The sequence below is a fragment of the Neophocaena asiaeorientalis genome, unplaced genomic scaffold, assembly GCF_003031525.2.
Source record: "Neophocaena asiaeorientalis asiaeorientalis breed wild unplaced genomic scaffold, Neophocaena_asiaeorientalis_V1.1 scaffold601, whole genome shotgun sequence".
Classification (NCBI taxonomy): domain Eukaryota; kingdom Metazoa; phylum Chordata; class Mammalia; order Artiodactyla; family Phocoenidae; genus Neophocaena; species Neophocaena asiaeorientalis.
The window spans coordinates 2198500-2224303 of NW_020174793.1; the positions used below are offsets into that span (position 1 = coordinate 2198500).

The 25804-nt window shown below is 36.2% G+C and overlaps 1 protein-coding gene and 1 non-coding gene across 2 annotated transcripts in view; one reads left to right on the plus strand and one right to left on the minus strand.

Moving 5' to 3' along the window:
- CNTN5 (contactin 5) overlaps nt 1–25804 on the minus strand; it is a 504363-nt gene that overhangs the window by 31008 nt on the left and 447551 nt on the right. The window contains exons 16-18 of the mRNA XM_024760353.1: nt 21732–21802; nt 19424–19658; nt 2725–2834 (exon numbers count right to left, since the gene is read on the minus strand). Of these exons, the coding sequence (XP_024616121.1) occupies nt 2725–2834; nt 19424–19658; nt 21732–21802 (416 nt within the window). The remainder of the gene's footprint in view (nt 1–2724; nt 2835–19423; nt 19659–21731; nt 21803–25804) is intronic.
- On the plus strand, nt 12353–12459 carry LOC112409974 (U6 spliceosomal RNA). Its single transcript, XR_003005288.1, has one exon. It is a non-coding gene; the product is annotated as a U6 spliceosomal RNA (small nuclear RNA).

Here is a 25804-nt window from a genome sequence, read left to right on the forward strand (position 1 = left end):
TCTTAAAATGTCCACTTCTCATCAATTCCACCTCTACTGTTCTAGTCGAAAGCAACTTCATTGTCTGCTAGGTTGGAAGGACCACTTCTCCACTGCTCTACCTGAGGTCCTCTTAGAGTCTGTTCTTCACCCTCTAGACCAAGAGATGCTTTTAAAATATGAGTCAGAGCCTGATTGGACTCTCTGTTTGTAATCGTTAATGGCTTTTCCTTATACTGAAGATAAAATCTAAACTCCTTTTCCTGGTTCACAAGACTGCGTATAACCTGGTTCTTGTCCCAGCGATTTTTCCTGCTACCACTCTTCCTGTTGTTCACTGTTATCTAGCCAAAATTGCTCCTGTTCTTTGAACAAGGCCAGCATGCTCTTAAGACAGGGCCTTTGAGTTTGCTGTTCTCTCTGCCTCTCTTTCTCTCTCTCTCTCTCTCTCTCTCTTTCTTTCTCTCATTTGATCATGTCAAATGTCAGAACCTCAGAAAGGTTAATTCCTCAAACCTTTATAAACAGCAGACTCTCACTCTACCTTCTTGTGCAGTACTATTTTTCTGCACAACATTCATCATAAACTGAAATTATATCACACATTTATTTGTGAGCTTGTTTATTGTTTGCCTTCCCTATTACAACATAAGCTTCATGAGGACAGGGACTTTAATTTGCTCATTGTTTTATCCCTAGCATCTAGCTCAGTGTCTGCTAATTAGTAGACCTCCAATAAATATTTGTTGAAAGAATGAATGAATGATGATTTTTATATAGAAAGAGAACCATTGTTCACAAGCTTAAATCTTATGTGATCTCTTTAGGACCTCATAGAAAGCTGTTATTACAGGTGAATCACAGTGCGAATATGAATGTCATGCTATTAGGACAGGCAGAAAAATTGTTGACTGGCTGTGTGACAGGAGCACCACTTTGAGATGTAGAAGCCTGGATCCTCACTCTTCTGAGCAGCAGAATACACTTTATGGCTTACTACAAGTATGTACACCAGATGTTCTGATTCAGAGGTTTAAGTGGACCTATACTCATGTAATTGTTTTAGGTTGAGTTCCATAGAAGCAGAGCTTGAGACAGGGATTTGAATGATGTGATTTACTGTGAGAGTGCTTGCAGGTGAATCTATAAGGAAGGGTGGAAAAGAGGATGGGAAGTAGAAGGAACTGAGCAGGAGTGTGGTCCCAGGTGATCTAGCCTTGGCCTGATGTACACGACTAAGGCTCTGGATCATAAACTGCACCATAAAGTTATTTCCTCCTTGAAGCAAGGGACCAGTATCAGTCCGTATCAGCCAGTCATTGACCTTGGGTTGCTTGATTGTGGGGTTGGTACCTTTTCAGGTAAGGCATCACCCCTAAGTGGAGGGCAGTTCTCCAGAGGGGAAGCTGAAAACCATTCATAGTCAACACTCACAGCAGCTAGGGGATGGTGCCCTGGCCCAGTGAAGGGGAGCAGGGCAGGCCACCCCAATGTCTTCTACAGTGGGAGCAAAAGTGGCTGTTTGTGAAGCACAGATATTCATTTGTTCAACAAATATTTATTGTAGCTGTCCTGAGCCAAGTACTACCAGTCCTGGGATTCACTGGTGAACAGACATGGTCCCTGCAGCATGGCTAGGGAGAAAAAGAGATTTTAATAAAACAAGCATGCAATCCTGATATGATACATATTGAATTATCACCAAATAATGAACTGAAGCAAGATTGTAGAAATAAATCCATGATATTGTATAGGTAATGGTTTCATATAAATGATATTTGCTGTAACTCTTAGAAATATTGTATAAACTGTTAATCACTGTAATCTGCAATGCTGGCTGTATATTAATCAAATAGTTCTCAGCCATTATTTGAAAACTCAAATATAATAAAGAAATGTGTTTTTAGCCTGGAAACCATGTTGGTATACAAGTCCTATATTCGATCATTATTTAAAAATCAAGATGATTTTCTCTTAGTGGCAGTTGAAACAGAGGAACAGTAAACATTAAAAAGTTTAAAGACAACTAAGATCCTCAGTTGGATGCTAATTCTTTTTTGTATTTTATAAATTACTCCCCTAATCCTATCCCTCACTGGCAAAGGCAAGAACAAGAGCTGTATGAGAGCTCTTGTTTTTGTGGAATACTCAAGCTCACAGACTTCCCACAATCCTTTAGTCCATGTGGAGGATAAAATTTTATTGAAGCCAATGAATTGTTTTAAAATATTCACCACTATAAGGCTGGCATAACTATGTTTAAAAACAGTAAAATTTGAAGGACAAAAAGTCATTTGAGTGAATAGGTCCAGATCACTAAGTTCCAAGCAAATCTGACAAGTTAGTATAGGAGGTAAGATCTGCCATGAACAATATAATAGGAAAACTTGTTTTATACATTAAATTATTAGAGAGAAATACACAAAAAGTATTTTTAACCACCAATAAATTGGATGCCAGTAAATATCAACCTGTAGCTCCTGGTTTTTTATCTAAAGGTCTATTTTCTTTTTCTTTTTTTTTTTTTAATATCTGCCCAGTGCTATGGAAACTACTACATTGAAAAATAAGCTAGCTAATGAGCAACATAATACATGTCAGTAGAATAGTATATTTCTCATTTCTTTTCCATAGAGCGAATTTCAAAGGAATGTAATTCTGTTGAAATGTCACCAAACAATTTCTTGAAGAGAGTGCAGTGCCGGCAGAAATAACAAGGCTTATTTTCAGTAATTCTGTTCATACCTCAAATCCCTGTGGTCTTCCTAGACTCTCTTTAATATGTTTCCATGCAACAAGAATCTCTGACACAGACACACTTGTAGCCTTGACATCTGTGGGAGCAGCAGTGGGCTCTGTATGAAGGAAAATGGAAATAATAAACCACGATGGTAACAAGTTATGCATACCAAAGCATTGCACCTGAATATTTCAGGTGTTACTTCCTTCTATCTGATTTTTGAAATGAAGTGCTGTGATGATTATGAAAAGCACAGCAAGAAAAAAAAGATGTTCTTTTTGGATTTCTACACTGTGTCCAAGTCTCATCAGTACCTTACCAATGACAAATAACAAATCTAGCAAGACAAGTAAAGATCTTTATCCTTGGATTAACAAGGACATTTCTGGAGAAGTTAAATTGTCTGACTTAAAATTGTCTGCCAGTCTAACATAATGATCAAAAGAATGGACTAGGAGTCAGGCTTGGATTATTTTGTTGCTGTTGTTGATTTTTGTCTTCCAAAAAATTACTTACCTTCAGACAAGTTGCTTTACCTCTTCCTGATCTCCATCTTCTGTCATTTGGGCATATTGAGAGTACTTAGCTCATCAACTTTTAAGGTTAATTTTAATTGAAATAATACATATAAATTATTTAGCACAGTGCTTGACACTTAAAACATTCATTCACAAAATATCACTTTTTATTTTATTTTTTTACCCTGTGAAGGCACAAACAGAATCTAAATTTCATTAGATTTCTTTTGTTGTTCCAACCACAAAGCTACATTTCCATGATTGTGTAAGGAATGTGTTATGAATCATGATATTTGAAAGGCATGCATTGACTTTTAAGACAGATATAGACCAAAAAGTAAAGTCCCCTAAGGTCTCAGTGCTGTTGCTCAAAACCACCTTTTCATTCATTCCTATGCTCAGTGACCTTTCTTATTACTTTTTTTTTTTTTCAAATATACCATGTCTGACTGGTATCCATCAAGAGGTGCACTTTATTTGAGGTTGTAATCTATGTGAGGAACAAAATATTTTCAGCTTTGACATTGCTGAATCATAAATACTGTGTCACAAACACAGGTTAAATGAAATGGCGGAATAAATGCCATAAGTTAGTTCAACTAGTCTATACAAAGTCGATTTCAAAAACTCCTACCCCATAAAAATTGTAGAGGCTTTTTGATTCTAATGCCATATCACTGGTAAGACTTCAGATGAAACTGTTGACACACACACACACACACAAATATATACACACACACACACACACACACACACACACACACACAAATATATATACACACACACACACACACACACACATTTTTTCTTTTTGTTTTTAGATTCAGGGAACCTTACTGCAAAGGCAGAGTTCTAAATAAAATTTTTAAGTCTTGGGCTTCCCTAGTGACGCAGTGGTTGAGAGTCCGCCTGTCGATGTAGGGGACACGGGTTCGTGCCCCAGTCTGGGAAGATCCCACATGCCACGGAGCGGCTGGGCCTGTGAGCCATGGCCGCTGAGCCTGTGCGTCCGGAGCCTGTGCTCCGCAACGGGAGAGGCCATAGCAGGGAGAGGCCTGCGTACCGCAAAAAAATTTTTAAGTCTTAGTCATATAAAGGGAATTATTGAGTTGGTCAAAAATTTTGTTTGGGTTTCCCATAAGATGTTATGGAAAAACCCAAATGAACTTTTTGGACAACCCAATGTAACCATTTGCTGAGATTTTTCCTTTTCTAATGGAAGGAAAGTGGCCACATATCTACCTGGAGAGCCTTTATATATTATTAATTGAAAAATATAAGTCAAAAACATCTACCCTTGTTACTGTAAAAAAGCACACAGAAGACTTTTTCAAAAGTATATGTTTGCACTGAGCAATGATTTTTCTTTTGGTAAAGCTTTCATTAAAATTATATACTATATTTGTGTTACTTCAAAGTGCTTTGGTAAATTCACATTAATCTTTACACAGAAGCTGACATTAGTTTCTGCCATGGTATAAATTGTCATTTCTCATTCTGCCCTTTGAATATCTTTTATTTTCTTTTGCTCAATGGTTTCATTCATCCCACTTTCCAACTGCCTATTATTTGTGCATCTACCAGATTAAAAAAAAAAAAAAAACCTCTGTGAAAAGCTTCTACTTTTATTTCATTCTAGAATTCTGTTCAGCAGACCTGCAACAAAATTTTTTTTCATTGTTATTTAACAGGAGTTAAAATTCTTTATTTTGCAAGTAAATGAAAAGAAATGCTCATGTTCTTAAGTGTGTATAATCTGATCTCCAGGATTTAGGATATGATTTATTTCAAAGAAAGCCATCCTTTGAACATCATTTGTTATTTGGAAGAAGTTTTGCTTATCTTTTAAGTGAATGCATTGCAGAGATTTGTGTGACAAATGCCTTCTTTCAACTTTTTTTATTATTGAGGCAATTACATCTTTGTCAAAGGAGATTGCAGGGGGATAAACAATTTCAGAAGCACAAAACATGTGGTTGGATGGCAGCCTTTCGATCTCTCTTTACCACTAGAGAAAGAAATTTCTCTCTCAGCTTTCTGTAGCACTACACAAGTTTAAGTACTTTTTAAATAGAATAACAAAAGTTTTAAAAAAGTAAAAAATAAAGAAAAATATTCAGAAATTATTTCCCAAACCAGCACCCTAATTTCTATTTATAAGCTTTTTAAATCCAGGTCAGACACAAGAAGACATTTCACAGTTGCACACTTGGGGGATAAATATTATAGTTGCATCAAATGAATGAGGGTAAATGAAACAAGAATTGAAGAGTCATTTCTTATTTTTTTCACCTTTTGGATGTAAATAGTATCAGAAGTAGACCCATGCTGACCTGCATTGGAAATTTAAGCATGTAAAAAAGTGACCTCATTCAGTTTACTTCCAAAAGTTTCAATTTGTATGGTTTATTAGCCAGTGAATATTTTCATGTGTATCAAAAAGTCTGTCTGCAGGCAAGAGTAACTGACTAGATCATAGAATGTCTGCTTTGAATTGGAACTAGCTGTCCTGTTTGGGCATCCCATTGCAGTTGAATGATGGAAAGTCACAACTAGAAAGAATTTTAGAAAGTCACTTGGATCAAAGGTCACACACGGATGGCCAGTGGGTCTTCAGCCATATTTTGTTTGCCCAAGTAATCTATTAAATTAATTAATTCCAACATTCCATCTAAAAATAAGAATTTATGGCTTATTTGGGGGAAAAAAGGGGGATACCAAGTCTGAATCCTTGGGTGCTGGTAGATGAGGATTAGCAGTTGTTCCCATTAGTCAGGGCATATTCTTCTTAGTTTGGCAGATTCTCTACCAGTCTTTATTGTCTCACTTCTGGGACTACTTCACTTATTTATATTTCTTACCTGATGTCTATAGGCTTTTGAGTTACGAACCTATGTTTTAAATCCATGCTCTCATTTTTTTTTTTGCTTTAAAAAATTTTTTTAATCTAAAATACTGTAAAATCACATAATATGATTCAGAAGGCAAAGCGTCATCAGGAGCAAAATAATAAATCCAGTGCTCTTTCACTGTAAATATTTATTATTCTCTTACTTCTAAAACTTAAAAATATGAAATTTATTGTTAATTTGATGAATTTCGTGAAATTGTTTAGATGTCACACACACACAGTTCTCATTGCTCCCTCATCTTAGTGATTGTAGACTCAATGAAGATTTGTGTCTCTGTGATAAGTTTGCACAGGCTACATTACCTGCATAAAGGAAAAAGGACTTACGAATATCATTGTATATAATAGGTACTGTTTGAAAACTTAAACATGCCCTCATTTTGCAGATGAAAAAAGTGACATAGAAACAGGTTGATTTATCTGAACTCTGCTTCTGGCTCTGAAAGAGCCCCAAGTAGAACTCAGGTCTCAAGTGCTCTCTCTTCTGTTGTTTTTAAATGGCACCAAGGAAGCAGCTTGCTCATTCTTTACCTCTTAGGGTCAGTTTTGGGGTGCAGAAGAGATTTTACAAGAAGAATATATAGTCAATTCTCTTGCTGCACAATTGTTTCCAAATAACTGACAGATGAATGAATGGAATAAGATTAAAAACAAATGAACAAAAATAACAAAGGAAATAGATGATGGGGGAATAACCAAAGATAATAATAGTAACTGCCATTTACTGAAGATTTGATATATGCCAAGCCTTATTTAAAATTCTTTATAATGTATCAATTAATCCTCCCAACAACCCAACTATCATTGTCACATTTTTCAGATGAGGAAATCTAGGGGCAGAGAGGTTAAGCAACTTGCCCAAAGTTGCACAGCTGCTAGAGGGTGGAGAGAAGATTTGAACAGAGCAGTCAGGCCCTGACCACCACACTGTTCTGCTTCTGTGCACACATCTGTGTTTACTCCCCTGGTGCTTCTTCCTACTGCTTTCTCTTCTCCTTGCCCTACCACGCCTAACTTCTCTCAAGAATATTTATGTTGGAATCCCCAGCTGGCCTCTCTAAGTCATGCCAGAAACCACCTAAACCCCCGTCATCTCCTGTTTAACCCTGCCACAGGCATACTATCAACTCCTTTCATTCCTATTTTATGGAACTTTTGGTAATTTTGAACCACAGCTACACTGCTCCTCATAGATCTTGTCATATTCAGGCATCTCTAAAACTTTCCTGATCTGTAAATCACAGGATGCTTATTGCCATGCTCACTTCTATCTGTTATGCTTGGGTAATTTGACGAAAATTCAGGGATCTATTTGAGATTACACTAGCATTTTGTCTAATAGATTCAAAGATTTTTGAAGATTTCTTTTTTTCACTTATGATGATATTAATTAGGCCATGGCTGACTCCTTCACTCCAATCTTGGGATATGAAGTGGACAGGCTGACTGATAGAATTCAGTTCCTGTTAGATTAAAAATTTTGTACAGCATTACCGTGTTCATGAATTTAGATGATACATTTGTATTAACTGACCTAGCATCTGGAGTTCTCCAAGTAATATGGGAGGATGTGCTTATAATATTGACTATACGTTTGACTTCCCAGGAGGGGTGGGTAAGAGCATTAATCAAAGGACAGTTTAATAAACTCCTTGGGAGAAGGGTTATGGTTTCATTATTTAAAAATTCAGTTAAGACAGCTGTAGCTGAACTTTTACAGGCACTAATCCAAATGGATCATCTGGCAAAGACAGGAAATTATTCCTCGTATTTTACAACTAATATGCCAATTTATTAATTTTCAAGTTCACATAAATCCCACTGAGCTCAGTTTCAGCTAAGGACTGATTTGCAGAATAACACCTCATGAAAGTCAGGTTTTAATTTGAGCTGTGGTAGCTCAATTTACAAGAGGATAATTGCATATCATTTTCTGCAAACAAGAAGCTTTTTGACTTTAATAAAACATAAAAGCCACATATTTTTACATATAAGGAAAAAGCCAAAAAAACTAGAGAAGGTTAAATCACATCACACGTAAACAAATATTTCAACCTACAATTAATCTATATTGAATTTCCCTCTATTTTTCTATTAGATGTATTTGAATGCTCAGTTTCTTTCCCTTTCCAAATCTCAAGTGGAAAATGGATGTAAGTTTAATTAATAAGTATTTCTAGAAATATGGAAATGAAGGCCAATTTGATTTCTCATGTTGAAAATATTGCTTTTTATCACTTATACCATGCACTTTAAAATCAATTATGTTGGAACTTTGTTATTCTTTAAAAAAATAGAATTGTTTCCAAGATGAGAGTATTGCATGGGATTATATCATACCCTGAGACCTGAAGTCAAATCAGGGTTAGAATGCACATAATTTTTGCCTGGTTCAAAGGGTATAGATAAATATGCATGATGCATGGAAGTCCCAGAAGGCAAATCTCTTTCCTCCCAGGTTTATGTCGAATGTTGCTTGTCACTGACAGAGCCATTCGGGATTATTTCTGTTGTGGAAACCTTGAAAGGTTTCAGAGTCTCAAAGGTGTTAGCAGAAAAACCATTTGGAGCTTTTCTGACAGTACTTTAGGGCAATAGTCAACCTCCGAGTGGCAAGAGTCAAGGTTATTTCCCAAGTGATTTACTAAGTATCTATATGTATAAATGATGAATCCTTCTATAACAGGTTACATTCAAGGTTTTCCCTTCAATAATGTACTACTCACTTGCATCCCAATAGGTTTCTTGAGAGGAAAAGGAAAACATAGAGGTATGGGGAATGCACACAAGCACTTATGGAAGTGTGTTCTGGATGTGACTGTCATCCATTGTCAATGTGTCAGTGGGAAATGGGTTGAGAACTAGTACTGTCAGGTGTGACTTGAAGTCCTTGTGTTCTGTGCTTCCCTCCAAAAAACATGGCTGTGTTTGATATGACATCTGGTACATTTCTCTTCATGTCTTGATGTCAGCTGTGAAAGGGTGGTACCTCCTCCATGGTACTCTAGGTATGTAGCTGTATCATGATATGAAGGGAAGGAACTATGGCCATAAACAGAGATAGAAAGCCAGTCCCTCTGCTCTTGTTCTTTGCTTTATCTAAGAATACAGAGGACATGTGGACTAGGTTAATGGAAGAAAAAGAAACAGAAGTGGTCTATGGAGAAATACAGTCTCAATCAGATCAGTTGGGCTTTGGGCAAGAGTATGATGACAAAGACTCACTGTGAATCTCTGTGAACATCCACAGACATGGAAGAGAGGCCCCTGCTCTGGCATGAGCACAATATATTATTTCGTCAGTTTATTACAGGCCTTGACTCTTTTTAAAAATGGTTCAATCTTGAAAATGTTCACTCCTTTTCAAGTAAAGCAGTTTGCCAAGTGACTAAAAAGGATGTTGGTTTCCCTCTTTTTATTATAGCGCAAAAGTCGATCTGTTATTATTGCCTATACTGGGACAATTAAAATTTAAAAGAATATTTCAGAATGTAGAATAAATTGACAAAATTTTAGTCTTAGATTTTTAATGGCGTCCAGGGATGTTCTACTTCTAGATTTTCATTTTTAGAGTGGAGGAAGGTAAGGCTCAGAAAGGTGAAAAGAATGCCCAAGACCTTACAGTTAGTCTGAGCTTGAAACTCAAGCTCCGCTTACCCTAGGCAAATACATTCTCTTCCTTCCATTGTCCTGCTTTTCACGTTTAACACAATTTAATGGTGCTAAAACTTTATTAATATTTACACATGAAGTTCCAAATTAGTAAATTTAATTAGTGAGCAAATGCTAATATATGTTTGAATTTTGTTGTCAGAGCAAAGGCAGACTCTATTCAGATTTTTTATTTTGACATATTTATTGGAGTATAATTGCCTTACAATGGTGTGTTAGTTGCTGCTTTATAACAGAGTGAATCAGCTATCCATATACGTATATCCCCATAACTCCTCCCTCTTGCATCTCCCTTGCACCCTCCCTATTCTACCCCTCTAGGTGGTCACAAAGCACCAAGCTGATCTCCCTGTGCTGGGCGGCTGCTTCCCACTAGCTATTTTACATTTGGTAGTGTATATTTGTCCATGCCACTCAATCACTTCATCCCAGCTTACCCTTCCCCCTCCCAGTGTTCTCAAGTCCATTCTCTATGTCTACATCTGTAACCTAGGGCCTGTCCTGGCCCTAGGTTCTTCAGAACGACTTTTTAATTTTAGATTCCATATATATGTGTTAGCATACAGTACTTGTTTTCTCTTTCTGACTTACTTCACTCTGTATGACAGACTCTAGGTTCATCAACCTCACTACAAATAACACAATTTACTTTCTTTTCATGGCTGAGTAATATTCCATTGCATATATGTGCCACATCTTCTTTATCCATTTGTCTGTTGATGGACACTTAGATTGCTTCCATGTCCTGGCTATTGTAAATAGTGCTTCAATGATATTGGGGTACATAACTCTTTTTGAATTATGGTTTTCTCAGGGTATATGGGCAGTAGTGGGAGTGCTGGGTCATATGGTAGTTCTATTTGTAGTTTATTAAGGAACCTCCATACTGTTCTCCATAGTGGCTGTATCAATTTACATTCCCACCAATAGTGCAAGATGGTTCCCTTTTCTCCACACCCTCTCCAGCATTTATACTTTGTCAATTTTTTAATGATGACTATTCTGAACTGGTATGAGGTGATACCTCATTGTAGTTTTGATTTGCATTTCTCTGCTGATTAGTGATGTTGAGCATTCTTTCATATGTTTGTTGGCTATCTGTGTATCTTCTTTGGAGAAATATCTATTTAGGTCTTCTGCCCATTTTTGGATTGGGTTGTCTGTTTTTTTGGATATTGAGCTGCATGAGCTGCTTGTATATTTTGGAGATTAATCCTTTGTCATTTGCTTCATTTGCAAATATTTTCTCCCATTCTCAGGGTTGTCTTTTCGTCTTGTTTATGGTTTCCTTTGCTGTGTAAAAGCTTTTAAGTTTCATTAGGTCCCATTTATTTACTTATGTTTTTAGTTCCATTTCTCTAGGAGGTTGGTCAAAAATGATCTTGCTGGGATATATGCCATAGAGTGTTCTGTCTATGTTTTCCTCTAAGAGTTTTATAGTGTCTGGCCTTACCTTTAGGTCTTTAATCCATTTTGAGTTTATTTTTGTGTATGGTGTTAGGGAGTGTTCTAATTTCTTTCTTTTACATGTAGCTGTCCAGTTTTCCCAGCACTACTTATTGAAGAGGCTGTCTTTTCTCCACTATATATTCCTGCCTCCTTTATCAGAAATAAGGTAACCATATATGCGTGGGTTTACCTCTGAGCTTTCTATCCTGTTCCATTGATCTACATTTCTGTTTTTGTGCGAGTACCATACTGTCTTGATTTCTGTAGCTTTGTAGTATAGTCTGAAGTCAGGGAGTCTGATTCCTCCAGCTTCGTATTTCTTTCTCAATATTGCTTTGGCTATTCAAGGTCTTTTTAATTTCCATATAAATAGTGAAATTTTTGTTCTAGTTCTGTGAAAAATGTCATTGGTAGTTTGATAGGGATTGCATTGAATTTGTAGATTGCTTTAGGTAGTATAATCATTTTTATAATGTTGAGCCTTCCAATCCAAGAACATGGTATATTTCTTCATCTGATTGTATCATCTTTAATTTCTTTCATCAGTGTCTTATAGTTTTCTGCATACCGGTCTTTTGTCTCCCTAGATAGGTTTTTTTTCCTAGGTATTTTATTCTTTTTGTTGCAATGGTAAATAGGAGTGTTTCCTTAATGTCTCTTTCAGATTTTTTGTCATTTGTTTAGGAATGCAAGAGATTTCTGTGCATTAATTCTGTACCCTGCTACCTTACCAAATTCATTGATTAGCTCTAGAAGTTTTCTGGTAGCATCTTTAGGATTCTTTATGTATAGTTTCATGTCGTCTGCAAACAGTGACAGCTGTACTTCTTCTTATCCGATTTGTATTCCTTTGATTTCTTTTTCTTCTCAGATTGCTGTGTCTAAAATATCCTAAACTCTATTGAATAATAGTGGTGAGAGTGGACAACCTTGTCTTGTTCCTGATCTTGGTTGAAATGTTGTCAGTTTTACACCACTGAGAACGATGCTGGCTGTGAGTTTGTGATATATGGCCTTTATTATGTTGAGGTAAGTTCCCTCTATGCCTATTTTCTGGAGAGTTTTATCATAAGTGGGTGTTGAGTGCTCGCTTCGGCAGCACATATACTAAAATTGGAACGATACAGAGAAGATTAGCATGGCCCCTGCGCAAGGATGACACGCAAATTCGTGAAGCGTTCCATAGTTTTAAAGGATTTTATTGAGTCAATTTATACCAATCGACTAAATAAAAGTATTGTATTAGTGCTAACTGTTTACTAAAGTTGATAATTGCATTATGATTGTGTGAGAAAATATCCCTATTCTTACTAAATAAACAGTAAAGTGTTTAGGAGCAAAAAAAAAAAAAAAAAAATAAGTGGGTGTTGAATTTTATCAAAAGTTTTTCTGTATCTATTGAGATGACCATAGGGATTTTATCCTTCAATTTGTTAATATGGTGTATCACATTGGTTGATTTGTTTATATTGAACAATCCTTGCATTCCTGGGACAAACCTCACTTGATCATGGTGTGTGATATTTAATGTGATTTTGGACTCTGTTTGCTAGTATTTTGTTGAGGATTTTTGCCTCCATATTCATCAGTGATATTGGTCTGTAGTTTTCTTTTTTGTGACATCTTTGTCTGGTTTTGGTATCAGAGTGATGGTGGCTTCATAGAATGAGTTTGGGAGCGTTCTTCTGTCTGCTATATCATAGAAGAGTTTGGGAAGGATAGGTGTTAGTTCTCCTTTAAGTGTTTAATAGAATTCACCTGTGAAGCCATCTGGTACTGGGTTTTTGGTTTTTGGAAGATTTTTAAACACAGTCTCAATTTCCATGCTTTTGATTGGTCTGTTTATATTTTCTGTTTCTTCCTGGTTCAGTCTTGGAAGGTTGTGCTTTTCTAAGAATTTGTCTATTTCTTCCAGGTTGTCCATTTTATTGGCATAGCATTGCTTGTAGTAATCTCTCATGATCCTTTGTATTTCTGCAGTGTCAGTTGTTACTTCTCCTTTTTCATTTCTAATTCTACTGATTTGTCTTCTCCCTTTTTTTCTTGATGAGTCTGGCTAATGGTTTATCAATTTTGTTTATCTTCTCAAAGAACCAGCTTTTATTTTATTGATCTTTGCTATTGTTTCCTTTATTTCTTTTTCATTTATTTCTGATCTGATCTTTATGATTTCTTTCCCTTTGCTAACTTTGTGGTTTTTTTGTTCTTCTTTCTCTAATTGCTTTAGGTATAAGGTTAGGTTGTTTATTTGAGATATTTCTTGTTTCTTGGGGTAGGATTCTATTGCTCTAAAGTTCCATCTTAGAACTGCTTTTGCCACCTCCCATAGGTTTTGGGTCATTGTGTTTTCATTTTCCTATGTTTCTAGGTATTTTTTGATTTCCTCTTTGATTTCTTCAGTGATCTCTTGATTATTTATTTATGTATTGATTAGCCTCTGTGTGTTTGTATTTTTTACAGATTTTTTCCCTGTAATTGACATCTAGTTTCATAGCATTGTGGTCAGAAAAGATACTTGGTACAATTTCAATTTTCTTATATTTACTGAGGCTTGATTTGTGACCCAGGATATGATCTGACCTGGAGACTGTGCCATGAGCACTTAAGGAGAAAGTTTATTCTGTTTGTTTTTGGATGGAATGTCCTATAAATATAAATTAATTCCATCTTGTTTAATGTATCATTTAAAGCTTGTGTTTCCTTATTTATTTTCATTTTGGATGATCTGTCCATTGGTGAACGTGGGGTGTTATAGTCCCCTACTATGATTGTGTTACTGTTGATTTCCCCTTTTATGGCATTTGCCTGATGTATTGAGGTGCTCCTATGTTGGGTGAATAAATACTTACAATTGTTATGTCTCCTTGGATTGATCCCTTGATCATTATGTAGTGTCCTTCTTTGTCTCTTTTAATAGCCTTTATTTTAAAATCTATTTTGTCTGATATAAGAATTGCTCCTCCAGCTTTCTTTTGATTTCCATTTGCATGGAATATCTTTTTTCATCCCCTCACTTTCAGTCTGTATGTGTCCTTGGTCTGAAGTGTGTCTCTAGTAGACAGCATATAATATGGGTCTTGTTTCTGTAACCATTCAGACAGTGTATGTCTTTTGTTTGCAGTATTCAATCCATTTACTTTTAAGGTAGTTATCGATATATATGTTCCTATTACCATTTTCTTAATTGATTTGGGTTTGTTATCGTAGATGTTTTCCTTCTCTTTTGTTTCCTGATTAGAGAACTTCCTTTAGCATTTGTTGTTAAGCTGCTTTGGTGATGCTGACTTCTCTTAGCTTTTTCTTGTCTGTAAAGTTTTTAATTTCTCCATTGAATCTGAATGAGATCCTTGGTAGGTAGAGTAATCTGGGTTGTAGGTTTTTCCCTTTCATTACTTTAAATATGTCCTGCCACTCCCTTCTGGTTTGCAGAGTTTCTGCTGAAAGATCAGCTTTTAACCTTATGCGGATTCCCTTGTATGTTATTTTTTTTCCCTTGTTGCTTAAAAAAAATTTTTTTTGTCTTTAATTTTTGATAGTTTGATTAGTATGTGTCTTGGCATGTTTCTCCTTGGATTTATCCTCTATGGGACTTTCTGTGCTTCCTGGACTTGATTGACTTTTTCCTTTCCCATATTAGGGAAGTTTTCAACTATAATCTCTTCAAATATTTTCTCAGTCCCTTTCTTTTTCTCTTCTTCTTCTAGGACCCCTATAATTCGAATGTTGTTGTGTTTAATCCTGTTCCAGAGGTCTCTGAGACTGTCCTCAATTATTTTCATTCTTTTTTGTTTATTTTGCTCTGCAGTAGTGATTTCCACTATTTTATCTTCCAGGTCACTTATCAGTTCAGCTGTCTCAGTTATTCTGCTATTGATTCCTTCTAGAAAATTTTTAATTTCATTTATTGTGTTGCTCATCATTGTTTGTTTGCTCTTTAGTTCTTCTTGCTCCTTGTTAATCATTTCTTGTATTTTCTCCTTCCTATTTCCAAGAATTTGGATCATCTTTACTAACATTAGTCTGAATTCTTTTTCAGGTAGACTGTCTATGTCCTCTTCATTTGGTTGGTCTGTTGGGTTTTTACCTTGCTCCTTCATTTGCTGTGTGTCTCTCTGTCTTCTCATTTTGCTTGACTTACTGTATTTGTGGTCTCCTTTTTGCAGGCTGCAGGTTCATAGTTTCCATTGTTTTTGATGTCTGTCCCCAGTGGCTAAGGTTGGTTCAGTGGGTTGTGTAGGCTTCCATGGGGGAGGGGCGTAGTGCCTGTGTTCTGGAGGATGAGGCTGGATCTTGTCTTTCTGGTGGGCAGGACTGCATCTGCTGGTGTGTTTTGGGTTGTCTGTGATCTTATTATGATTTTAGGCTGCCTCTCTGCTAATGGGTGGGGTTGTGTTCCTGTCTTGCTTGTTGTTTGGCATAGGGTGTCCAGGACTGTAGCTTGCTAGTTGGTGAGTGGAGCTGGATCTTAGTGTTGAGATAGAGATCTCTGGGAGATCTTTGGGTGTTTGATATTACGTGGAGCCTGGAGCTCACTGGTGGACCAATGTTTTTCACTCGTCTTTCCCACTTCAGAGGCACAGGCTTGATAACTACCTTAAAAGTAAATGGATTGAATACTGCAAACAAAAGACATACACTGTCTGAATGGTTACAGAAACAAGACTATATATGTATATATATATATATAGTTGTTCCCAACATCCACCACTTCAATTTTGAGATAATTGTTTATTCAAGTATTCCAGAGATGCAGGGTACATCAAGTTGATTGTGGAGATTTAATCCGCTGCTCCTGAGGCTTCTGGGAGAGATTTCCCTTTCTCTTCTTTGTTCGCACAGCTCCTGGGATTCAGCTTTGGATTTGGTCCCGCCTCTACATGTAGGTCACCTGAGGGCATCTCTTCTTCGCTCAGACAGGACAGGGTTAAAGTTGCAGCTGATTAGGGGGCTTTGGCTTACTCAGGCTGGGGGAGGGAGGGGTATGGAATGCGGGGAGAGGCTGTGGCGGCAGAGGGTGTCATGACGTTGCAACTACTCAGGCTGGGGGAGGGAGGGGTATGGAATGCAGGGAGAGGCTGTGGCGGCAGAGGGTGTCATGACGTTGCAACAGCGTGAGGTGCACTGTGTGTTCTCCAGGGGAAGTTGTCCCTGGATCATGGGACCCTGGCAGTGGCTGGCTGCACTGGCTCCCAGGAGGAGAGGTGTGTATAGTGACCTGTGCTTGCACACAGTCTTCTTGGTGGCTGCAGCAGCAGCCTTAGTGTTTCATGCCCGTCTCTGGTGTCCGTGCTGATAGCCGCGTCTTGTGCCCGTCTCTGGAGCTCATTTAGGCAGGTGGTGCTTTGAATTCCCTCTGCTTGTGCACCCCGAAACAATGGTCTTGTTGCCTCTTAGGCAGGTCCAGACTTTTTCCCGGACTCCTTCCTGGCTAGCTGTGGCACATTAGCCCCCTTCAGGCTGTGTTCATGCAGCCAACCCCAAGCCTCAGCGCCCTGCCCTCACCTGACCAGGCCAGCTGGTGAGCAGAGAAGTCTCTTGGGCTGGTGAGTGCCAGTTGACACTGATCCTCTATGTGGGAATCTATCTGCTTTGCCCTCTGCATAGCTATTGCTGTGCTCTCCTGTGTGGCTCTGCAGATTCCCCCCACCACCCCCACCATCTCTGCAGTGAAGGGGCTTCCTATTGTACGGAAACTTTTCCTCTTTCACAGCTCCCTCCCAGAGGTGAAGGTCCAATCCCTATTCTTTTGTCTTTGTTTTTTTTCTTTTTTCTTTTTCCCTACCCAGTTACATGGGAGTTTCTTGCCTTTGGGAGGTCTGAGGTCTTCTGCCAGTGTTCAGTAGGTGTTCTGTAGGAGTTGTTCCACATGTAGATGTATTTCTGATGCATTTGTGGAGAGGAAGGAAATCTCCACGTCTCACTTCTCCGCCATCTTGAAGCTCCTCCCTCTATTCGGATTTAATTTGCCTGGTATCTTTCATATTTCAGTCCACCAAAGTAAATGAAGTGTTACTGTGAAATATGTTACAGCAACAACCTCGGTGTCTTTGAAAAAAAATATGCATATTTCCTATCTAGCTGGAAAGAGAAATCTCTAAAAGCAAGCCATTTCAAATTTAAGAAAACACAGTATAAATAACCCATGGTGGCTGCTATAATTTAATTTTAAAGCAAAGGTTGACAAGGAATGTACAAATCTGAATTTCTTAAAGGCAACACTGGTGTTACCATATAAAGCATGTACACACCTGTCCAATTCATCTCATGTGACATTTGGGACCATGCACTTTATAGTTAGGTTAAATAAATTAAAACCACAAGAATATGCACTTCCTGAATAAGACATACTTCAAAACAGATATCAGAGTAACAAATGATGTAAAATATTATTATTATATACACTAACATAATACAATAATGAAACATTATTGTTAAAGACACTCCTGATGAGAAGGTATAGGGTAGTGATTAAAAGCATTAGCTTTGGAGTCATACAGACCTGTGTTCAAATTCCAGCCCTGTCACTTACTACAGTTACTTATAACTTTTGTTATTTACTGGGTTGATTTGAGCATGTTACTTAGCCTCTCTGAGTCTCAGTTTCCTGCAAAATACATTGCAGCTTGAGATTCCTACCTCATATTTTATTGTAAGAGTTAATATAAGTAATGTGGAGACTGGCTATACTATCTGAAAAAAACATCAGAAACTTGAGATGCTAAGTGCATGAATATCTCATCAGAACACCTATGGTTCCTTATTATTACTTGATTCTTCACTTTCCTGTTCATTCTTATACTAGGAAAAACTTTCTACTTCTGCTTCAAAATTTGGCTCTGTGTCATAAAATACAAGGCAGCTAGTGCTGAAAAACTACATCTTACATAAATTAGACACTACCTTTGTGCTTCAATATTCAAACAACCTTACTTATTTCCCCCACCATGAATTCTCCATACCAAAAAGATTGGTAATTCTCTTAAGCTATTCAAGTCACACATGTGGGCACAAAGGAAGTAAAAGGGTCAGTTTATGAGAAAACAATAATTATTTGGAAGGTCAAATGTGTGCTGCCTTTGGTGTAACATTAGCTCAGTCTTCTGTCAGGTTTATGGCCTGTAAGGCATTTTACTTACTTGCAGAACCAATTGAAATTTTGCACTTGAATTGAAGAAGGACTGTGCAGAAAAGCTAACTTTAGAGAGTTAGCTCTATCAAGCTTTCTCTCACTCAGAAAATACATTTTTGTATTAAAATTTGAAAGAACCAAGGATTTTGTTGTAGGAAACTGAGTTTGCCCTCTAGCACTACCACCTGTTGACTGTAACCATGAATAAGTCACAGATTTACAGTTTACTGATCTGTAAAATGGGTTTCCTGCCTAGGTCTTGCCTACCTAGTAGGTTTATACTGAGAATTAAATGAGGTTATACATATGAAGGCAGCTTGCTATAGACAAATCAAGGATTTAATGATTGAAAGGACTGGGTTTAATTCTCAATTAGAAACTATTTAACTTTTTTTTAACAAGTTCCTTAACTTTTCTGGACTTCAATTTCTCTTTCTCTACAATGGGGATAATAAAGCCTATTAGACAAGATTGTTGTGAGGATTTAATAATACCATGTGTGAAAAGCTTCAAACAAAAAATCCTGTCTGATACTTATCAGTCGGCTGTTTTGTGTATGAGGTTAGTAATAAATAGTTATTGGAGTCTTTATTTAAATTTATTTCACATAAGTTAAAATTTTCAATTAAAATAGAAGTTATCTAAATTTAAATTAGAATAAGGTTAAAATAGAAAATGATCTAAATTGTGAAACAGAGAAGAATGGTTAAATGTCCATCCATCCAGAGAATATTCTACAGGCGTTACTAATATTGTATTGTCATGTAAAGATATTTGCCATACATCGTCAGGGAGTGAAGAACATAAAGCAAAGTATATGGAATGATCATTTTTTTTTCAATAAAAATTATTTGGAAAAAATTTTGCAAAAATATATCTAAAAAGTGTAGTAGGACTATAGGTAAGTTTTATTTTTGCTTTTGGTGTACCTGTATTATCTAATATATTACAATAATGTCACATTCATGTACCAAAATAAAATATTAAAATGTTAAATGAAAATAATAAGCATGAAAAAAACTGACCTCCTTCAGCTGAACATATGATCACAATTTGACTGAAAGGTCCATCTCCTTTATTGTTATAAACGCCAACCTTCACTTCAAAGGGAGTAAGAGGAGGGACACTTTCATCTCGATAAATGAATTTTGAAGCTTCAGAAGATGTCACCATTTTTTCCTTCCAGCCACGTGTTCCATTGGGTCGGAAAGCCACAATATAGCCAAAGCCTTCCCCATTCTGAAACTCTTCTGATACTGGCTAAAGAAGAAAAATGCAATTAAATATCAGGAAAATAATTCATCAAAACCCCCACTCTTTAAATTTTTAAAGATTATGGTTAACTAGAGCAATAGAGACTCTCCAATCTTTATATTATATTGGAAGCCAACATAGAAAAATAGCTTGACAGTCACCGGAAATTTAAAAGGCTTTAAAGGTATAAGATTAAAAAATTAAATGGTATCAGTTGGTATTTAAGAAAAGCATCAGGAGTATTGAAAACTCTTGAAGTGAAACAAATTTTCTCGAACTAGTCATGTATATGAAACAAAGGTCCTTGGATTCCACACTAGAATGTAATATGCTGGGGAAAACTGTCATATGGTCTGGTGGTCGGGAAAATCTTGTCACTGGTAATGCTCTGCAGAGGGCTTTGCACAGAAAATCTCAGTGAAATTAATGTAAGACCTTTCTTCTAGTTTTTTCTCAATTACTCTTGTGCTTTACTAACATATGAAAAAATTAGAATACAGAATTTTTTCGAGAGACTTGTACTCCATGGCTTACATTTAAATTTGTTAAATGAGCATCAATTGCACACCAAAGAAAACAGTAATTGTCATTAACTAGTTAGTCAGTGGAGCAGTTACCAGACATTGCCTAGCACAATGTTTGACAAATAGACACACAATAAACCTTTGCTACATTTTCTTATTTTGAATTTTGATTTGAGGAAAAACTATGTATTGAGTGGAGAAAAAGAGACAAAACCTATTATATCAAAGTACTATAGACTAAATGTTTATACCCCTTCCTCCCCCACAATTCATGTGATGAATTCCTAACACAATGTGATGGTGCTAGGAGATGGGCTTTTGGTAGGTGACTTGGCTATGAGGGTGGAGTACTCATGAACCAGATTATTGACCTTGTAATATAGAATCTAGAGATCTGTCTTGCCCCTCTGTCATGTGAGGACATAGTGAGAAATTGTGTTTTATGAACCAGGAAGCAGGCCCTTGCCAGATCTGAATCCACCAATGCCTTCCAGAACTAGACTTCCAGCGTCCAGAACTGTAAGAATTAAATTTCTGTTGTTTATAAGCCACCCAGTCTACAGTATTTTTGTTATAGCAGCCCCAGCTGACTAAGACATAAAACTGACAGGGAAGGCAATTCTGTTTAGAGAGGATTGATCTCAGTGAAGGTCAGGTATTGGGAAGTTAATACCTCTGCAGAAATCAAAACCAAGGCATAAAGTTTTATTGAAGAAGAGGCATATGAACAGAAGAACAGGTCAGAGGATGTGCTCATGGAAGATTTCTTACTGGGGAAAGGAGTTTTTCTGTATGTTTCTGTACATTCTATCATTGTTCTTAGAGATGGTCAGGGATTGGTTGTTTTCTCCAATAGTTATTTCCATCTCCATATTCTAACGCATTGTTCTATTAGCTACCTAGCTATATTTGATAATAAAGTTAACATTAAAGAAGGAAGGTGGCTTTATGGAAAATAAATGTACCTCTCCCACTCTTTCTCCCCTGTTCCTTTCCTTTGACAGAAGGAATTTTGGAGGTCATACAGTGAGGGACACAAAAGAATAAGGGTTTTGGATTCAAAGCCCCAATTCTACTGCTTCTCAGGAAAGTACTCAAACTGTGCATCAGTTTCATAATTTTGTAAAACAAGGAAAATTATCCCCACTAACAGGATGGTTGTATGAGATAAATGAGCTAACCCAGTCACTACTCCAGGAAAACCTCAATGGTTTTAGCCTCCATATATGTCAAGAGTGCTATTCAATTGTGAAGTAAATAAATATCAAACTAAGCCAAATAAACATCTGAAGTAATTTGTGAGAGAATGTGTTTTAATCATTCAAACTGTATTCTGAGACAGCCTATATGACAGGACGGCACACTTTAGACTTGGTATGAAAATGAGAAAAGTTCATTTTGGAAATATTCATGTGAGTAACGCATGCTCAAAGTGTTTCTTAACCTCCTTTAAACAGAAGTTACTCAGTTACTCTATACCAAATACAGATACTCTATGTGTAACTTTCTTTTTTAAGGAATCAACAAGTTCTGACATCTGAGTAGGTTTTCTTACCTCCCAGGCGATGACTAACTCGTGCCTTCTTCCACTTCCTCCTCTTACATTGGTGGGTGTTGTCTTTGGAACTGTCGTTAAAAGTGGGCCAAGAGTGAGGACAATACATAGATGTACAATTTAAGTGTCCCTACACCAAGAATGCATCATAACCCTACTCTGGTTGGGTAACATCCCCAAATAGACAAATCAAAATGTGGTTGGAAGTCAAAGTGGTCTTATTCAATATTAAACAAAATGTGTGTGAAAAATACCTTGCTTTCAAATATATGTGAGGGAGTTTGATATATATTTTTCATGGCCACATACTGCATCCCCAAACTAGTTCAATTGTATAAATGCTCTGTGGTTACTAAGGTCCAAATCATAATTAACACTATAGTCAAGGACATCTGCTAATGGTTAGTTAAATTACATCCTACATGTTTTCTTCTTCCTGAGGATGTGAATCTTCTGTGATTTCAGGGCTTGCAGAGCCCCTGGAAAGTCCACAGGTTGACATTAGCCTTACTGCTTTACTAGAACTCCCAGGTGGCTCCAGTTTAAAGAAATCTTAGCAACAGTTCCATGGAGTGAGAACCTATTTAAATGAATAAACATTTTAAAAAACTGTCAAGAATGAACCTCTCTGCAAACTGCAAAATATATAGATACCTGGTGAGGCTTTTTCAAATGCAAAACTATTAAAAGAATAAATGTGTCAAAGGAATAAATTTCCCCTTCACGGCACCAAACCACAAAACATGTAGTTGAAAGGGAATATATTCAAATGAAGAACTGTTAAATGAAGAAAACTATTAAAAGAAATCTTTTTCTAGGCTATGAGCCTGCATTAGCAATTTTACACTTCAACATTGCCTTTATATCCCAGCATATAGTTTTAAAAAAAATATTGATATACTCATAAACAATAAATTCACTCCCATTTATTACCTATGTGGAGTGGAAGGCTGTTAATTACTGGTAGATATTAACACAGCATTTTATATACTGGAAAAACTGATGCAGAATTTATATGCTACTAGAAGGGAAAAAAACAATTCTTCTTGAACCACGGAGGTGGGAGAGAACACTATCATTGCCTCCATTGAACTAGATGATATTTATTCACCAGGTCCAAATTTCATTTCCTTGACACTTTCCTCCGTGAACATGAGTTCTTGTTTTTCTCATGCACACGTAGAAGGATATATACAGAAGCCGTTACCAATCATTCTTTTTTCACAGTTACATACACATTAAGGATTATTCATATGTGGAGTTCACTCTCATGAATTCTCTCAGAATTACATGGAATTGGATAACTCTTTGTCTCTCAATCGGGAAATCAAAAGGAATTCAACTAAGAAGAATGATGGTATTAGAGCAATAACAGTGAATATGCCCTAATTTATATGAAGAGCAGGCAGATGATTTAACTTGAGTTTTTACTAGTAGTCATAAGTTATCACTGCATGTAACAATCTATGACACATCAGTCTGCCTTGACACCATGTCTCAAAACCACTGTTATAGAGTAGTAGTTTTAAATTCATTTTCTGGTGTATGGTATGAGTAAAGCACACAGGAGGAAAACTGGTTTAACTGTATGTGTAAAAGGGTAGGGCTACACATTTCCAAATATACCCTCAGTGGCTAATCTCAGAGTTCCGAATATTGTGACCATGAGTGCATGGTCAGATAAATAGTAGAAGCAAGTTAATTTGTTGATATGGTGCCACTATGGTTTCTCTTAGTACCATTTGTTTGTAAAATATAAAAAGTTATGCACACAAATATGCTTCACATTCATCACTGACAATAATTAACAGGTAAATAATATTACAAGTAATATCTACCACAACCACATACTTCATCTGCTACATTGGAATTGCTAGTTTATACCATAAATGTAGGAATTTGAATATTTTTCTTTGAAGATACCCTCCCTATGATCATGGATTTTGTGGAAAGACTAGGCACTGAACATCCTTTTCTATTTTACTCAGCCCTCAAACATCATCTAAAAAGAGGATGCTTGGAACCTCTAGCTTAGGGTTGGAGAGTAGGCTATAGGCTATCTTGTGAGCATCTCTCTCTTGAAGCTTATTAAAGAAGTATGAGTAGAATGAAATTCAAGTGATGATTTGAGGTCAAATCTTTCTTCTGGAGCTTTGGTAGTATTGTTCCATAGTCTAATAGTGTTTTTATTTTTTAAAAAGAATATTTAGAGTTTTCAAAAGTTTTAACTTTGTGAGTAAAATAATTGAAAAGAAACTAATGAAAAATGTGGTGAAAATTTCCACTTTGAGGAACCAAGAAAGCAAAATTTAATTTGCTTCTGTGTGAGTTACTTCCATATCAAATTATCCATAAATGACCTAGATTCTGTAAAATTTCTTTTATCATTTGAAATTAGTCTTTGAAGTCTTCCTACTGCTACTAATTCCTTTTAAGAAGATAAAATAAATAAATATAAATAAAGAAAATAAAATAATGTAAATAAAGATCATCCAATTTTAATGTATAATAAATGACACAAAAGAGGCACTATAGTTCATTGAGTTTTAATAGTATATGTGTATAAGCACCAACTGTTCTTTTTTAAGAAAGGCTTACTAGATATAATAGGAAATACTAACAGAAAACTTAAGGCTTTAAAGACGTGGAAATAACCTAAATGTCCATGGATCAATGAATAAAGAAAATGTGGTGTATTATACAATGGAATACTATTCAGCCATACAAAGAAGGGAACCCTGTCATTTGAGACAACATGGGTGGACATCAGCGTGCTTATACTAAGTGAAATAAGCTGGACAGGGAAAGACAAATACTTTATGATCTGACTTATATGTGAAATCTAAAAATATGGAACTGGTAGGAACAGAGAACAGATTGGTGATTGCCAGAGGTGGGAATGAAGGGTGGGGGAAATGGGGAAATGTGGTCAAAAGGTATGAATTTCCAGATATAAGATAAATAAGTTCTAGGGATATAATATACAACATGGTGACTATAGATAACAATACTGTTTTCATATAGTTGAACGTTGCTAAGAGAGAAGATGTTAAAAGTTCTCATCACAAGGAAGAAAATGTCCTTGTGTGAGGTGATGGATGTTAACTAAACTTGTGGTAATCATTTTGCAGTATATAAATATATCAACTCATTATGTTGTTCACCTTAAACTAATACAGTATTATATGTCAATTATATCTCAATAAAACTGGACAAACAAACAAACAAACAAAAAAGAAAACCTAAGTCTTTAATAGATGCAACTCAGGCATTGTGCTTTGCTGTCAGAATCACAAGGTTTGAATTCAGTGCTCTAATTCTAATTGGCTTAAATTTCCTAATTACACGCAGATGATCAGTGGAACCCATGCTCATTGGTTTCCTTTTCAAGTTGGTTGTTCACAGTTACTATCTCTGCAGTCAACACTGATTTTAATTATATCCTTTTATTTTTAAAACAACATATTCATGATATGTAGAGGTTTCATGATATTCATGATATGTAGAGGTTTCACTTAATTGTTCAGAGCTCTTCTATTGTAAAAGTTCTATAATTCTTGTTAGAAGCATAAAATTAATATAATCAAACATGTAATAAATACTTTCATTGAGTTCAGAGAAATACATATTTACCTAAACCCAAATTTATTTTCAATATAATTATTGAAAATCTGATTTAGAATTAAGCAGCTAGATGCTTTTCTCCCTCCATTGGCTACTGATCAATGCCATGAGCTTATTAGCTTAGAGAATCAAGTTTACATGTATGGTTAATGAGTTAAACTCTTATTCATCAGAATTTCTTTTGAACATTAGTCTTCCATGAAGGAATAACATGATTAATACTTTTACAACAATCTATAAATGTCTTGCTGTTTTAGTGCCTTATCTGGCATGTTGAAATGTAGACTCTTGTCCCTTTTTATCTTATACATTTGGTTGTAAATGCTCAGAGTGACTAAAATATAGTGTACTACCTTAGTTTAAGCGTGCATGAATTTAAGTTTGAGTCTCAAAGAACTCTTCCTAAGTGTAATAGTCTGAAAAAAGTCAATCACACTAAAAACATGCTT